Source organism: Lepidochelys olivacea (genome assembly GCF_965140295.1).
Source record: "Lepidochelys olivacea isolate rLepOli2 genome assembly, chromosome: 4".
NCBI lineage: Eukaryota > Metazoa > Chordata > Testudines > Cheloniidae > Lepidochelys > Lepidochelys olivacea.
In genome coordinates, this window is record NC_140414.1 from 24,271,843 (window position 1) to 24,289,770 (window position 17,928).

Here is a 17,928-nt window from a genome sequence, read left to right on the forward strand (position 1 = left end):
TATGAAAAAGTTAAGTATAGTTAACTAATGGGAGTTAAAATCCTAGTGAAGATATGGTAGCTCGTAGTTTCCATATGGCCTGTCAGTGTAAACTAAAGATTTATTGTTTCTTCCTATCTCATCCTGCTAATTCATGTGAAGACTATGCCCTAGGTTCAGTGAGGTAAGAGCCTACTTTCTTGCACAGTAAAAACAGATTGCAGAGGTGCTATCCCTTCCATCTTTGCTGGGATGTTTTGGACACATTCCATGCGGTGGGCACCGGAAACTTATTTGGGGCCGTACATGAGCAAGACGGCAACTTCGGGGGCCTGCTTGCTATCTTGTTGCCGTGTGACGTTTGGCCCCGCTGGCATGAACTCTAAAAGATGCCAACCTTTTCCATGGGGAGCCAGCTGGCCTGCAGCTGGGGCATGAGTGTGGTGGCAGCTTTGTCCCTGCTCCGCCTCTGCTGGGTGGCAGGATGGGAATGTGCCCCTCTATTGCCCCAGCTGTGGGAGGGGGGACAGCCCAGAGGTCTATCAGGAGGAGGAGGACGGCCTCCTAGCCTCTGGCTGCAGCCCCGGCCTAGAGAGCATCCTGAGCTCACGACCCAGCCCATCACCCTTAGCTGGCCACCTCAAGGCCTTCCTGACTGCGCCGGGGCGGAGCTAGGGCCTGGGCGTGGCCTGTGACCTCACACAAGGGGGCGGGGCGGGTCGCGTCGCGCTGGAAGCAGGCTGCAGCCGCTCGCGCGCATAGTCGCGCCCCTCGCCCGCGGTGGCTTGTGCAGCTCCTTGCGCACCTGCGTCGCCGCGCCCCCTCCCCCCGGGACCCGAGGCGGGCGGCGAGCGGCCGAGGCACCCCCCCCCCCGGTGGGGCGGCCGGGGTGTGGTCTGGGGGTGCGGGTCCCCGGCAGTTGGACCCTCCGGCGGCGGCGGCGGCGGCGGCATGGCGGGGCTGAGGAGGCGAGGGGCCGGGCCGAGCAGCGGGAGTGCCGGCGACAAGGTGAGCGTGGGGGCGCGGCCGGCGTGGCGGGACAGGAGGAGGAGGGGCGAGGTGACTCTCTGCGTGGCCTCGGGCCGGCCGGCTCGCGCCCCCCCCCCCAACCCCCGCCCCAAAATCGACATCCCCCTGGCTGCTGCGCCGCCTGGCAGCCACCGCGCCCCTTTCCCCGCCGGCCCTGATGGCTGCGCCGGGAGGGAGGTGTGTGAAAGGGAAGGGGAAGGCCGGTGCAGAGACTGGTTCCTAAACCCCCTCTCCTTGCTCCCCCCCACATCACTCTCTCCTGGGGCGGGTGGAGGAAGAGGAGGAGATTTATCTCCACCCTAACCCCCCCCCCCCGTTATGAAATTGCTGTTCCCTCCTGACAGGGTCACACACTCTAATTTGCCCCAGCTGGCACCTTTCCTTAAAGTCTGGGCGCTGCTGGTGGGGCGGGTAAGGGTTCCCTGCTCTTCCACAGTCCCCTCCCGCCTCTTTCCACACAGGCCCGAGAGGTTGAGAGTAGATTTAAAAGGAGAATATTCAGCTCCTTTCTGGTTCTCTCTCTACCTGCAGTCTTCATTCATTCTGGCGGATTGTTTCCTGCAGTTAATCGCGCCTCCCGCTTCAGTGCATAAAGTAGTTTGGGAGGCATAAACTGCAAATTCAGGGATCTGTTGACCTGGTATGTTGGGAAGGAAGAAAAACATTTACTGCTGAACCTGCCCTAGCTAAAGGTTGTCAGCTCTTCTATGGCAACTCTCTGTATTTTATGGTTTTATAACTCTGATAAACATTTACTTCTGGGGTCTAATGTGACTCACAGTAAAACATTTCTGTTGAGGAAAAAAGTTTTCAAAATACTGAGTATCTATGTAGCAGGTTGTGTTCATTATATCGGCAACTCTTGCCCCTTTTCCCAAAAGATGCAGTTTTGTTCACCACTCTAAAACAGATTTAAAACCAGAATTATTATCATTATGACTAAAATTAAAAGGACACTCTAATTCTGAAAAACATAGATGTGTAAATGCGTTTTTGTCATTTAAAACCGCTTTGGATTTAAACATTCAGTGTTTGAAACCCAAACATCACAGCATTTTTGTAATATATGTGAACTAGAGAGTAAAACTGACTAGTGTTTTTGTTTTCACTTCAGTCACCTTGAACAATATTAGCAAGCAAATCATACAAACAAACAAACCTAACTCATTCAAAAAGAGTCAGTGTCAGGTAGCATAAACTGAAGGTATAAGCCAAGAAGAAAGCTAAATGAAGTAAAGACTTACTGGGGATCTATAGCAATCTGCCCAAAAGGCACGCTCTCATTTTTCTAAACATGCCCAATTCTTTCAGCCTTTTCCCATAGGTCATTTGTTTAAAAATAAACCTCTTATTTTTCTTGCTCTCATCTGGACTCCCTCTGGTTTGTCCACCTCTCCCATAAAGTGTAATGCACAAAACTGGACACAGTGTTCCAGCTGGTTCCTCACCAGTGTCAAGCAGAAGGGAACAGTTACCTCCCATGTCTTAGGTACAACACTACTTTTTGTACTTCCCAGGGTATGTCTACACTACGGAATAAGGTCGAATTTATAGAAGTCGTTTTTTTAGAAATCGGTTTTATATATTCGAGTGTGTGTGTCCCCACAGAAAATGCTCTAAGTGCATTAACTCGGCGGAGCGCTTCCACAGTACCGAGGCTAGAGTCGACTTCCGGAGCGTTGCACTGTGGGTAGCTATCCCACAGTTCCCGCAGTCTCCGCTGCCCATTGGAATTCTGGGTTGAGATCCCAATGCCTGATGGGGCTAAAACATTGTCGCGGGTGGTTCTGGGTACATATCGTCAGGCTCCCATTCCCTCCCTCCCTCCATGAAAGCAAGGGCAGACAATCATTTCGCGCCTTTTTTCCTGAGTTACCTGTGCAGACGCCATACCACGGCAAGCATGGAGCCCGCTCAGGTAACCGTCACCCTATGTCTCCTGGGTGCTGGCAGACGCGGTACGGCATTGCTACACAGTAGCAGCAACCCCTTGCCTTGTGGCAGCAGACGGTACAGTATGACTGGTAGCCGTCATCATCATGTCCGAGGTGCTCCTGGCCACGTCGGCTGGGAGCGCCTGGGCAGACATGGGCGCAGGGACTAAATTTGGAGTGACTTGAGCAGGTCATTCTCTTTAGTCCTGCAGTCAGTCCTATTGAACCGTCTTATGGTGAGCGGGCAGGCGATACGGACTGCTAGCAGTCGTACTGTACCATCTTCTGCCGAGCAGCCATGAGATGTGGATGGCATGCAGTCCTTCTGCACCGTCTGCTGCCAGCCAAAGATGTAAAAGATAGATGGAGTGGGTCAAAACAAGAAATAGACCAGATTTGTTTTGTACTCATTTGCCTCCTCCCCTGTCTAGGGGACTCATTCCTCTAGGTCACACTGCAGTCACTCACAGAGAAGGTGCAGCGAGGTAAATCTAGCCATGTATCAATCAGAGGCCAGGCTAACCTCCTGTGCCTATAAGAACGATAACTTAGGTGCACCATTTCTTATTGGAACCCTCCGTGAAGTCCTGCCTGAAATACTCCTTGATGTAAAGACACCCCCTTTGTTGATTTTAGCTCCCTGAAGCCAACCCTGTAAGCCGTGTCGTCAGTCGCCCCTCCCTCCGTCAGAGCAACGGCAGACAATCGTTCCGCACCTTTTTTCTGTGCGGACGCCATACCAAGGCAAGCATGGAGGCCGCTCAGCTCACTTTGGCAATTAGGAGCACATTAAACACCACACGCATTATCCAGCAGTATATGCAGCACCAGAACCTGGCAAAGCGATACCGGGCGAGGAGGCGACGTCAGCGCGGTCACGTGAGTGATCAGGACATGGACACAGATTTCTCTGAAAGCATGGGCCCTGCCAATGCATGCATCATGGTGCTAATGGGGCAGGTTCATGCTGTGGAACGCCGATTCTGGGCTCGGGAAACAAGCACAGACTGGTGGGACCGCATAGTGTTGCAGGTCTGGGACGATTCCCAGTGGCTGCGAAACTTTCGCATGCGTAAGGGCACTTTCATGGAACTTTGTGACTTGCTTTCCCCTGCCCTGAGGCGCATGAATACCAAGATGAGAGCAGCCCTCACAGTTGAGAAGCGAGTGGCGATAGCCCTGTGGAAGCTTGCAATGCCAGACAGCTACCGGTCAGTTGGGAATCAATTTGGAGTGGGCATATCTACTGTGGGGGCTGCTGTGATGCAAGTAGCCCACGCAATCAAAGATCTGCTGATATCAAGGGTAGTGACCCTGGGAAATGTGCAGGTCATAGTGGATGGCTTTGCTGCAATGGGATTCCCTAACTGTGGTGGGGCTATAGACGGAACCCATATCCCTATCTTGGCACCGGAGCACCAAGCCGCCGAGTACATAAACCGCAAGGGGTACTTTTCGATAGTGCTGCAAGCTCCGGTGGATCACAAGGGACGTTTCACCAACATCAATGTGGGATGGCCGGGAAAGGTGCATGATGCTCGCATCTTCAGGAACTCTGGTCTGTTTCAAAAGCTGCAGGAAGGGACTTTATTCCCAGACCAGAAAATAACTGTTGGGGACATTGAAATGCCTATAGTTATCCTTGGGGACCCAGCCTACCCCTTAATGCCATGGCTCATGAAGCCGTACACAGGCAGCCTGGACAGTAGTCAGGAGCTGTTCAACTACAGGCTGAGCAAGTGCAGAATGGTGGTAGAATGTGCATTTGGACGTTTAAAGGCGCGCTGGCACAGTTTACTGACTCGCTTAGACCTCAGCGAAACCAATATTCCCACTGTTATTACTGCTTGCTGTGTGCTCCACAATATCTGTGAGAGTAAGGGGGAGACGTTTATGGCGGGGTGGGAGGTTGAGGCAAATCGCCTGGCTGCTGGTTACGCGCAGCCAGACACCAGGGCGGTTAGAAGAGCACAGGAGGGCGCAGTACGCATCAGAGAAGCTTTGAAAATCAGTTTCATGACTGGCCAGGCTACGGTGTGAAAGTTCTGTTTGTTTCTCCTTGATGAAACCCCCCGCCCCTTGGTTCACTCTACTTCTCTGTAAGCTAACCACCCGCCCCTCCTCCCTTCAGTCACTGCTTGCAGAGGCAATAAAGTCATTGTTGCTTCACATTCATGCATTCTTTATTCATTCATCACACAAATAGGGGGATGACTACCAAGGTAGCCCAGGAGGGGTGGTGGAGGAGGGAAGGAAAATGCCACACAGCACTTTAAAAGTTTACAACTTTAAAATTTATTGAATGACAGCCTTCTTTTTTTTGGGCAATCCTCTGTGGTGGAGTGGCTGGTTGGCCGGAGGCCCCCCCACCGCGTTCTTGGGCGTCTGGGTGTGGAGGCTATGGAACTTGGGGAGGAGGGCGGTTGGTTACAGAGGGGCTGCAGTGGCAGTCTGTGCTCCAGGTGCCTTTGCTGCAGCTCAACCATACACTGGAGCATACTGGTTTGGTCCTGCAGCAGCCTCAGCATTGAATCCTGCCTCCTCTCATCATGCTGCCGCCATATTTGAGCTTCAGCCCTCTCTTCAGCCCGCCACCTCTCCTCCCGGTCATTTTGTGCTTTCCTGCACTCTGACATTATTTGCCTCCACGCATTCGTCTGTGCTCTGTCAGTGTGGGAGGACAGCATGAGCTCGGAGAACATTTCATCGCGAGTGCGTTTTTTTTTCTTTCTAAGCTTCACTAGCCTCTGGGAAGGAAAAGATCCTGTGATCATTGAAACACATGTAGCTGGTGGAGAAAAAAAAAAGGGACAGCGGTATTTAAAAAGACACATTTTATAAAACAGTGGCTACACTCTTTCAGGGTAAACCTTGCTGTTAACATTACATACATAGCACATGTGCTTTCGTTACAAGGTCGCATTTTGCCTCCTCCCACCGCGTGACTACCCCCTCAACCTTCCCCCCTCCCTGTGGCTAACAGCGGGGAACATTTCTGTTTAGCCACAGGCAAACAGCCCAGCAGGAATGGGCTCCTCTGAGTGTCCCCTGAAGAAAAGCACTCTATTTCAACCAGGTGACCATGAATTATATCTCACTCTCCTGAGGATAACACAGAGAGATAAAGAACGGATGTTGTTTGAATGCCAGCAAACATACACTGCAATGCTTTGTTCTACAATGATTCCCGAGTACGTGTTACTGGCCTGGAGTGGTAAAGTGTCCTACCATGGAGGACGCAATAAGGCTGCCCTCCCCAGAAACCTTTTGCAAAGGCTTTAGGACTACATCTAGGAGAACCGCAAATGCCAGGGCAAAGTAATCCTTTCACATGCTTGCTTTTAAACCATGTATAGTATTTTAAAAGGTACACTCACCAGAGGTCCCTTCTCCGCCTGCTGGGTCCAGGAGGCAGCCTTGGGTGGGTTCGGGGGGTACTGGCTCCAGGTCTAGGGTGAGAAACAGTTCCTGGCTGTCGGGAAAACCGGTTTCTCCGCTTGCTTGCTGTGAGCTATCTACAACCTCCTCCTCCTCATCTTCTTCGTCCCCAAAACCTGCTTCCGTATTGCCTCCATCTCCATTGAAGGAGTCAAACAACACGGCTGGGGTAGTGGTGGCTGAACCCCCTAAAATGGCATGCAGCTCATCATAGAAGCGGCATGTTTGGGGCTCTGACCCAGAGCGGCTGTTCGCCTCTCTGGTTTTCTGGTAGGCTTGCCTCAGCTCCTTCAGTTTCACGCGGCACTGCTTCAGGTCCCTGTTATGGCCTCTGTCCTTCATGCCCTGGGAGATTTTGACAAAGGTTTTGGCATTTCGAAAACTGGAACGGAGTTCTGTTAGCACGGATTCCTCTCCCCAAACAGCGATCAGATCCCGTACCTCCCGTTCGGTCCATGCTGGAGCTCTTTTGCGATTCTGGGACTCCATCATGGTCACCTGTGCTGATGACCTCTGCATGGTCACCTGCAGCTTGCCATGCTGGCCAAACAGGAAATGAGATTCAAAAGTTCGCGGTTCTTTTCCTGTCTACCTGGCCAGTGCATCTGAGTTGAGAGCGCTGTCCAGAGCAGTCATAATGGAGCACTCTGGGATAGCTCCCGGAGGCCAATACCATCGAATTGTGTCCACAGTACCCCAAATTGGAGCCGGCAACGGCGATTTTAAGCGCTAATCCACTTGTCGGGTGGAGTAAGGAAATCGATTTTAAGAGCCCTTTAAGTCGAAATAAAGGGCTTCATTGTGTGGACGGGTGCAGGTTTACATCGATTTAACACAGCTAAATTCGACCTAAAGTCCTAGTGTAGACCAGGGCCCAGAAAGATACTTGTCTTTCGCAAAAGCATCACTTTGACTCATTCAGTTTGTGATCCACTGTCGCCCACAAATCCTTTTCTGTGGTATTGCTTTGTAGCCAATTATTCTCCATTTTGTATTTATGCATTTGATTTTTCCTTTGTAATTGCAATACTCTGTATTTGTAGAGTCAGACGTAGATGTTGAGGTTCAGTACAGAATCTGCTATGCCAGCCCTGCCTTTGGCAGACTGTTTCAGACAGGTGTTCAACAGCCATGACATGAGAACATACACTTACATTTTTAGTTTACAAAGTGGTGGTAATCCCAATTCTCCTTTACGGCTGCGCGACTTGGGTGACCTACAGAAAACTCCCGAAAAACCTGGAACGCCAGCCCCAGCACTTTCTCCGGAAGATCCTCAACATAAACTGGGAGGATTGCTGCACTAATGTCAGTGTCCTCATGGAGGCTGACACCTTCAGTATTGAGGCCCTGATTATCTAGCACCAGCTGAGGGGAGCGGGCACTGTGTGCTCATGGCTACCAAAATAATTGCTTAATAACCCAACTTTCCAAAAGAGAAAGGAAACAGTGAGGCCAAAAGAAACGCTTTAAAGACACCCTTAAGACAAACATCAAGAAATGTGGCATCGACACCACGCGCTGGGAGACAGTAGCCTAGGTCAGGGCTAACTGGTGAAGACTTGTCAGAGAAGGGGCGATCACTTTTGAGGAAAATTGCATTGCCCTGGTCACAGAAAAATGCCAGAAGAGAAAGGACAGATGACTCATGTAGCAATCATGGCCCAACCCTGTCTTACAACATCACCCTCAGTGAGTTTGCGGCTCAAGGATCAGACTCCTCAGTCACCAAAAAAATAAAAACCTGTGGAAGAGATAATCCTTGACCCTGAGGGATTGCTGACGACTCTGTATTTGTGTTTTTTGAATTTCATCTTATTGGTTTCAGACCAATTATCCAATTTATCAAGATAATTTTGAATTCTAATCCAGTCTGTCAAAGTGCATGCAACCCCTTTCATACAGTTAACTGTCCTGGTCCTTGACGTGTTGGTTTGTGTGAAGCAATGAGACCACTTATAGTAGTCGTGCTAATTCAGACAAGTAAAGGTTTGCAGGCCTGTATTTGTAACAGAGGAGGCTTCTTCTGATGCTTTGGTCTGTATATTTAAGCTGTTAGAAACTAGAAAGAAATGGCAAGCTTTTATATTTGTTATTCTGATAGTACCTTATTCTGAAGTCAAGATGTTAAAACTATGTATGTCTGTCCAAATGTATCAGGATATGGCCTGATGTGACTTCTGATTTCTGTGGAATATTAGTAGAAAATAGAAGTGCTGCTGGACATTGGAGCGTAGGACAAGCATTGAAACACTTATGTCTTAATGCTGGTGGAATGGTAATGCTTTAATTTCTTTGTCTTCTAAAATTTATTTTAATCTAAGTAGTTGAAAAATGTCTTGCTTTATTCTGTTTGGTTGAATGATCCTCTTGTTCCCTGAGATGATTTTTGTTGTAAGTTCAGGAGCACTTTATTGTGTCCACAGTACATTCTAGCATTAGCAAAGTGTACAAAGGCCACAACAACGAGAGTATTTCTTGTGTACGCTTCAGTTAGCTAAATGCTTAATGTTGTAGGAAGGGTGCAGGGTATAATAGTTGCACTGCAGGAGTTTTGGGTTTTATTCCTGTATCTGCTACTGAATGTTACTGAGGTATTACCTGCCGAAGGTATTCCTGTCTCTAGAATGGGGAAAATACAGTGGGTGTTGAGATCTAATTAAACGTTCATGAGGTGCTTGATGTCTGCGTCTGTAAGCTTGTCTACACTTGAAATGCTACAGCAGCGCTTCAGTGTAGACGCTACCTACCCTGATGGGAGGGAATTCTCCTGTCTGCATAGGTAATCCACCTCCCCGAGAGGCAGGAGCCAGTTCTATAGAAGAATTTTTTCTGTCATCCTAGCGTTGTCTACTTAGGTCTTCTTAACTGTGTTGCTCAGGATTGTGGATTTTTCACATCTCTGATACGTGGCTGAGTCAATCTAATTTTCTAGTGTAGCACAGCCCTAAATAAGGGAGTGCAGTCCCTAACCTCTGTACTATGGAGAAGGAACTGGGGTGAATTATGAACCTTGCTGTACAGGGTCTGCTTAGCAGATCCCTGTGGCCCCCTAAAATTTGTTTTGGTTAGGGTATTTTATAAAAACAAACAAAAAAAAAACCCCCAACCCAGTTTGCCTCAGGACAGCCAAAGAAGGGCTTGCTTCACTTTACATTTAGCTCCGGTTACTCCACTCTAACTACCCTAGCTCAAGTGAGAGTGTGATTACACTGCCAAACACCACTCAGACTAGACAGAGTAACTGGATTAGCAGAGTGATTCGATTAGCAACTCTGAGTTGTAACTAAAGCTGTTGCATCTCCATTGCATTACTAGCTCCAGCGTCAGCAGCACTTGAGCTTCAACCCAGTCCACCCTGACAGCTTAAAGCACCACTTTAGCTGAGCTAGAGATTGGTGTGGACAGAAGACTGTGTAAGGGCAAAACTAGTGTTTACCGTTCAATCTAACAATACAGTAAAGACAAACACTAATAGGTGCCTCTTGTCCAGAGTCAGGTGTGCAAGTTTGTAGCCTTGTGTGCTTAGATGAAGCTTGGACTCCATCACGACTGTCATTTTTGTCTTTCTGTTATCTGTTTATTGTCACATCCTTCCCTGTGGGGCAGGGACTATGTCACACGGAAAGTCACAGGGTTCAGTTAAGAGAGTCCATGTGGTCCCTTAACCAGGTGGTGGTGAAAGCAGAAGTATGTAACGAAATATATGGCAGCCTGGGCCATGGTAAGCAGGAGAAAGAGGGAGGCACACATTTTTTATGCATGACAGGTTGCATCACCTATAATTTCTGAAATATTCAGAATTCTTGGGTAAAACCTGGAGTTGAGGTTTAAAGACCATCACTCACGTTGATTTTAAAAAAAAAAACACCGAGACTGTTGCAATTTGCACATAATTTCTCTCTCCTCACCCCCAATAACAAAATGTTGGAAAGTTTGGAAATTCAAAGTTAATCCATTTTAAAAAAACATTTAAACCAAAAATACTTGAAAATATGGAAATATTTAGGGTCACCCAAACATCCTTATTGTTACTGTTTCCTCAGCATGGCTATAATCCAGAAACCTTGACAGTATAAGCCACAAATGGCTGTTGGTTGTCTGATCAAATAAGTCCCAAATTAACACAATCTTGTTAGACTACTTTATTGTTGATCTAAGAGGGTTTTCACACTGCCATTGTTTACATTACAACCTTGTGTGACTTCTAACTTCTTTGGGGCCACAAACAGAAAGATTTTCACTTGACCACATTGAATTTTTAAAAAATCATATGTGGGGGAGGAAAGGAGAATCATTTGACCTTGATCTCCTTCCCCATTGCCACCCCCAAGGATACATCACAACTCCCCATCTAATAATAGTTTAAATCAGGGGTTCTCAAACATTCATAGTATAGATTCAAATTTAATAGAGTATCTAGTTAACTACCTCCTCTCCCACTTGTGACTGCCAATCAAATTCTTTGCCATTTATATGCATGTAACATACCTGTAGTAACTACAGCAATTTAATACTAAGAAAACGTTTAACATTTATCTCCTCTTTTAATGTAATCTGTGAACTGGAATTAACAATAGGCTGCACCATGTGACCAGACAGCTTTCTGTGTATCACTAGCAAGTGCTCTGTGGACCACAGTGGGGAACTGCTGTTATAAATAATATGAAAACAAAAGTAATTCTTCATACTTAACCTTGTTTTTATTCACTATGGTTTATTATAGTATAGTTGCTTGTACAAATTGTATCTCTAACGCAAATGTCTATCTTAGACTGTTAGGCAACTGCTAAAATAATTGTTGAGCAAGTCCTGCTACAGAGTGCCATCATACTAGCAAAAATAAATCTACAAACAAAAAATGAAACAGAACAGAAATCTCTGGAGCTTTTTGGACAGTGGTGTTTCTGTGGGAGTTTGGTCTGAGAAGATGGTGGTGATTTTGTGTGTTAAAGGTACAGTGATTTCTTCCAGATGTGTGGCTTTAGTCAGTGCTTGCTGATATCCCGTAACATGAGGGCAGTGCTGACCTAGTTTGACTAAGTTAAAAAGCCAATCTCTAGGGAACATTGGAGCAGCTAGCAGTTAACAGCAGAGTTTCTATGGGACTGCTTCCCCCCCCCCCCCCCCCCCGTCTAGGAATAGAAGACAGTGAAGCGGTGAGGTTACTGAGGCAGCTGTAGAAGTGACCCGAGGAGGACAGGAGACAAAGAAGATGCTTGGGTGCAGAAGCTGTGGGATGCACATCATCCTTGAGTGCATATCGTGATGGAAGCTATGTACGTGTGAAATGTCACCTGGAACAGCTCACGGCAGGGAAGATCCAAGAATTAGAGATGCAGTGGAGATGATGGAATTCAGATAGAGATTTGAAGGTATAATGCAGGAGAGGAGAGCAGAGGTGGTACAGACCTCTGAATATTTGTGGACACCTGGCAAACAAAAGGAACTGGAGGGCATTCTGCCAGAAGAAGAGGGTGATCCGTTGAAGAATGACCCTGAGGACAAAGCAGAGGAAGAGACCAGCTAGTAGTAGTGAAAACCAGTTGAGTAACAGATTTGCTGAACTATTGAATGAGAAGAAACAGGCAGAAGATGGGGTGGTGAGGAAGAAAAACAAGAAAGACAGTCCCTGCAGAAGAGAGGAACACATGATGGAGATACTTGGGGACTGGAGCCCAAGGAAAAATTAGGATGGTGTACAGGGGACTGCAAGAGAGAACATAACACCAAGAAGAATGGGTGCCTCGGGACCCCATAATCAGAATCTGATAGATTGGGGACTCCATACTCGGAAGAGTCAACAGTACTGTCACCAGATCCAAAGAACAGAAGAGTGCTGCCTGTTAGGAGCAAGGATATTAGATGTTGATATGAGGCTGAAAATGATCCTGATGGACGTGAGAGGGGGCAAAAACCCACTGATTGTGCTGCATGTCAGGCTGAATGACACTGATAGATTCCCACATGTATGGGGAGATGTGTATTGAAAACTGGTATTCTGCAATAAAGGCTGTGATAGATTTTGGGAGGGTGGGTGGGGGGAAGAGAACATCCATTGAGATAAATATGGAGTTTACACCTCTGGGGTGTCATTAACCTGAGAACATCCCATTGGGATGAATGGGCCAGATCACACCTCTGTCATCCTTTTATGTTTCAAAGGATTGGGCAGAGTTGCCTCCAGCTAGTAGATAGGCTCCTCACATTCCATGAATTACCACCTTCCCTTATCCTCATGGTGCTTCTGGCCCTACTGGGGCATGGGGGAGCCAGGAGATGGGCAGAGTTGGTAGCATTCCAAGGAAGACTTTTTGTTCTTTCCATACCCCAATAAGTGCCTGCATACTACCACCACTTCCTCAAAAAACAAGGGAAATTCACTCCTTGAAAACTTGATTAATGCAGAGTTAAGATTGACTAGCAATGCCTTGTACCCTTTCAGAATATCCCATGCACCTGAAACCTCTGAAAACCAGAAAATAAAGAGTTAAATTAAAACAAACACATCTGAAAATCAGGAAATGCAATGTTAAGGTAATATATCCGATGCCCTTATCTGTCCAGCTGTGCCTGTCTTCTGATGCTGACAGTAGGCAACCAAAACAAACCGGACATACCCCTAGCAAAATCTGCCATTTTCTGTGTTGTGTTGTATCCAACACAATGCTATACTATCATTCCTCTTCATACACACTTACTGACCCTCACTCTGTGTTACTAAGATTTTTGGGTAGTGAATAGAATAGTGGAAGCCTAGTGCTATCATGCTTCCAAATGCTGCTGAGAGAAAGGCATAGGACCAGGGCCTGTGCTGTGTCTGACAGGAGGCACAGAAGAGAAGGCTCATCCCAAGAAAAGGGGTTTTAAGCATCTTAAATTCTGAGATGCTGCAGGCTGTGGAGCTTTCCCTGAATAAGTTAGAGTGAACCCTGGGAGCTTTAACTTATGACAGCCTTACCTAGCTTCCAGCATAGAGCACTGACCATTTCCTCACAAACTCAGCAGGCCCCTGTGCTGGGGGTTGTGAGGAAAAGTGTGTGTGTGTGTGTGTGGTGAGGTGTGTGTGGCAGGATTTGGAAATCTGGGCTGGATTTGGAGTTAAAATTCCAGATTGCTAATTCAGATTCACTGTCTGTTTCTGGCTTTGACAATAGAAGTAAAGTGACTTCTTCATTGGTAGAACTGAGATAACATTTATGAGGCTATTGAAGATTAATACTCTGAATACAGCTCTCCCAGTGCTGTAAAAAAAACCCACCCCCACGAGGGGAGTAGCTATGGTCTACACTGCCACTTTACAGTGCTGAAACTTGCAATGCTCAGAGGGGTGTTTTTTCACACCTTGAGTGAGAAAGTTGCAGCGCTGTAATGTGGTAGAGTAGATAAGGCCTTACCCTTCAAGGTCAGGTATTCTGTTAATTTTTCAAAACACTCAGGCAGATTATATGGGCTTATCTTTATCACGGACTCTTTTTGTGGGGTTTTAATAGTTAATGGAAGGGGGTTGTGAAAATTTCACTTTGAATAAGGGATTTCCAACCTGAAAAAATTGACCAATGCTATCCTATGATATTACAAAGTCACATCTTAGATCTACACCAAGCGGTATGTTCCCGTAACTATTACGCTCTGCTGAGGCTATTGATCTGATCGTTGTTATAGTCTCTTTCCTGAGAATGCTGAGCCTTTTTTTTAAATGCTGTATTCTTATAAATTATCGCTGAAATTCTAGTGACAGCTGTGTTAAGGTGCTTATTAATTTACCTTTCAATCCTTGTTTCAGTCATAACCTTTTGTAAAGTTTACTTTTCAAGCTGAAACTTTCCAAGATGTCTCTGGTGGGGGGTTTTGAAAGTTAGATTCAAACTATAGTTGAACCCTTCTTGAAAATGAGTGGGAAAACGTTCTCCATTATATTAAAACAAAAGGATCCTTCCAAAACCAGCAACCCTCAAATATGATTTCTTGTAACTTTCTGAACAGCTGTTTTGCTGAAATGGCTGGGGCTAGAATTGAAGCAGTGATTGAAATGGAAGTGTTGACTTTTTCTCATTGGAAAACAACACTGCATGTGTGAAATGTTAGCACTAAGCTCATTCATAAAATGAGCAGCCAAGGGGCATGGTGTTACCTGGTTAATTAGCTGTGTACTGAAAAATGTACTGAAAGAATGCACTAAATGAGGTCTGGTTACACAAGAGCCCTTGTCTCATTCACCCTACATCTTGTACTTAGATGACTTTGTGGGTCACTGTTTACACATGCATTTGCAGAATACTACACCACTATAAGATTGTACACAGGAATTGACCTAAGATTTCTATACTAACCTATACATGAAACACTTCCTTGATTCAGTTATTAAAGGAAAAACTAGTTTGAAAGAGAATTAAGGTGAGCTACCACTTACGTATTTCTCGTAAAGAAGCTTCTGCCTCTGTTCTGCAGCCTTTTTGAGAGAGCATATCTGCCAAGTTCTATACCTTAGTCTTGAGATCTTATAATTCCTCTTAAATGCTTTGTATCACCGGTTGACTTTTCTTAAATATGCCTTTTGAACAATTTTTGCCTGTTTGTGACATTCACAAGTGAATGCAGTGCTTTTGCTACATAGCTATTTATTCAGTTTTGGGCAACATGAATCCAGATTTACATTTAAGAGTCTGTAAATGTGATCCCTCGCTCATTGCCTATGGAATTGCCATTATGTACAACACACTTTTTTGTCTTCTACCACTTCATAGGTTCTGAGCTGATAATTTACTGTTTAGTCGTTTATTATACATTCTGAGAGTTGATCCACAGAGCCAGCTGTCTGCCTCTGACTTAAGAATGTACAACACTCTGCTGGGTAAAAAAAGCTTATTCTAAATCGTTTGAGAATAAAAGCCCACATTAGAAGCAGTAGTGTCCTAATTACTGAAAACATATCGGATCAGCACAGAAGGCAGCTTCTTTAAACATTGGGGTGCATATATAAATTAGAAATGCATTCACCTAACACTTTAGATCAGCGGTGAGCCTGAGAAGGAGCCAGAATTTACCAATGTACATTGCCAAAGAGTCACAGTAATACGTCAGCAGCCCCCCATCCACTCCCCAGCGCCTCCTGCCTGCCGGCAGCCCCCAGCAATCAGCGCCTACTCCTCTCTCCCCCTGCAGTCAGCGGTTTCACGTGTGCAGGAGGCTATAGGGAGAAGGGGGGAGGAGCGAGGGCATGGCAGTCTCAGGGGAAGGGGTACGGGCCTTGGGGGAAGAGGGTGGAGTGGGGGCAGGGCTGGGGGCAGAGCAGGGGGTTGAGCAGTGAGCCACCCCCCAGCACATTGAAAAGTTAGCATCTATAGCTCCAGCCCCAGAATCAGTGCCTAGGTAAGGAGCTGCCTATTAACCTCTGAAGAGCCGCATGTGGCTCTGGAGCCACAGGTTGGCCACCCCGGCTTTTGATTCTAGAGATACCAGAATTATGTTTTGAATTATGGTTGAGATTTTATTAGATGGATGTGGAGGAAGTTTATATAGAATTTAGTTACTATGTTAAATGTTTTTAATAGGACCAAACTAAGCATTCATGTATTGAGTTCAGTACCTTTATAAATGTAGGGTTTTTTTATTTTTTTTTTATTTCTGATTCCCATCTAAGTGTTCCTCCCTTTCTTTAAATTTTATTTTTATTGTACTCTGGATAAAGTGTGTGCGGGACGGAGGGGGAGGGCACCATTAGGTCTTACTCCAGTAAAGAAGCTCTCTCAGGCCTGGTCTACACTGGGGGAGGATCAATCTAAGTTACGCAACTTCAGCTACATGAATAATGTAGCTGAAGTCGACATACTTAGATCTACTTACTGTAGTGTCTTCACTGCGGTACAACTCTTGACGCTCCCCCGTCAACTCCACCTACACTTCTCACTCCGGTGGAGTACCAGAGTCGACGGGAGAGCGCTCTGCAGTCGATTTATTGCGTCTTCACTAGATGCAATAAATTGAACCCCCCTCACGGGATTGATCACTCCGTAGGTAAGTGTAGACATGCCCTCAGTCTCCTCCCAGATCCTGGACTCTTGAAGAGTATGTCAGTGCTACTGATGGGAGATGTGATTTGTGGCACACGTAGCCATACCTGAGCTAGGTGTGTGTGTGTGTGTGTTTTTTTTTTTTAAATAAATAAAAATAGTGGTATAGCTCTGGCTGCATAAGCTAACTCCCCAAGTATGTACCCAGGGTACCAAGTGGGATTGTTCTCAGGCAGGGTGTATTGTTTTGATTTAAAGCAAACAGAAAACCTTAATTTAAATAATCAGTTTTAATCATGTTTTACATTTGTACTTTTCAGTTATTTTCCTAAAGAAAGGTTGATTTGCATTGATAACCATTAAACCGATAGTCAACAAGTACCGTAAGGGAAAGTTGAAAAGAACTTTGAAGAGAGAGTTCAAGCCTTCTGATCGAGGCACAGCCTGTGGACGGTGTGAGGCCGGTAGCGGCCCCCGGCGCGCCGGGACTGGGTCTTCTCGGAGTCGGGTTGCTTGGGAATGCAGCCCAAAGCTGGTGGTAAACTCCATCTAAGGCTAAATACTGGCACGAGACTTTCTATGAAAACATGTTGATTTACAACTAACTTTAGCCTTCACGCTATCGTCCTGGTTAGCAAAAAAACAAAAACACTATATTTGGTTTTGTTTTGTATCTACACACTTACTTAAGCAATTATATAACTTGATACCCATTTATTCAGATTATTAATGTTTATATTCCATTAGTTAGAAAATAGCGAATGATGCATTTCTTATATGTTAGGTTGATTCTTTTTTTTACTTGTGATTTGTGTCAAACTCTGAATGGAAATTAAAATTAAATTTAATGCACAAAACATTTAATTTTTATTAAATAAAACTAAGTCTTCAGGATGCATAAGAAAAAATGTTTATCAAAACAAGTTTTGCATTGAACTGAACATCATTCCTTCAAGATTTTAGAACTAGTAATCTCATTCTCTCTCATGTAGCTTTTTATTCATAGATTAGAAGAGGAAAAATAAGCTTTCCTGTTTTTTGTTTTTTTTTATGCCCATTTGGTTTCTTACCTGTGAATACACTAATCATGAACTGAGCTAGTTGAATAAACTGAAATGAAGTAGATATTCTCTCTGCACCTGCAGAAGAGGCTACTGCTGGCAAAAGCTGGTTTAATACTTCAACAGCCTCTGATTCTAGGCACTTAGTGAGTGACACAAACCATTAAGTTAATGGAACTTTCTTTAAAACTTGGTAGCAAACATACTGCTTAGTATTATTTATATTTATTTTTAACAATTTTAATTAAAAGTTCAGGCCTTAACAAAGGTTAACAATTTTTAATTTAGTTTTACTTGTTTATTTTTAAAAAATAACCTGTATTTAATTTAAGCATATTCATTTTTTTTTTAAAATCTACGCCGTTCTGGAGACTGTACTGCTGCAGTTACACAGCTATTTTTAGCAAGCTAGTACAAGTATGCATACAGATGATGCAGTCACACCTCTTGGTTGCAGGGCAGACACTCTCAGAG

At 45.6% G+C, this 17,928-nt stretch overlaps 1 protein-coding gene across 1 annotated transcript in view; it reads left to right on the forward strand.

Moving 5' to 3' along the window:
* Nucleotides 1-718: 718 nt before the first annotated feature.
* CDS1 (CDP-diacylglycerol synthase 1) overlaps nt 719-17,928 on the forward strand; it is a 68,753-nt gene continuing 51,543 nt past the window's right edge. The window contains exon 1 of the mRNA XM_084625794.1: nt 719-987. Within this exon, the coding sequence (XP_084481920.1) occupies nt 931-987 (57 nt within the window). The 5' untranslated portion in view covers nt 719-930. The remainder of the gene's footprint in view (nt 988-17,928) is intronic.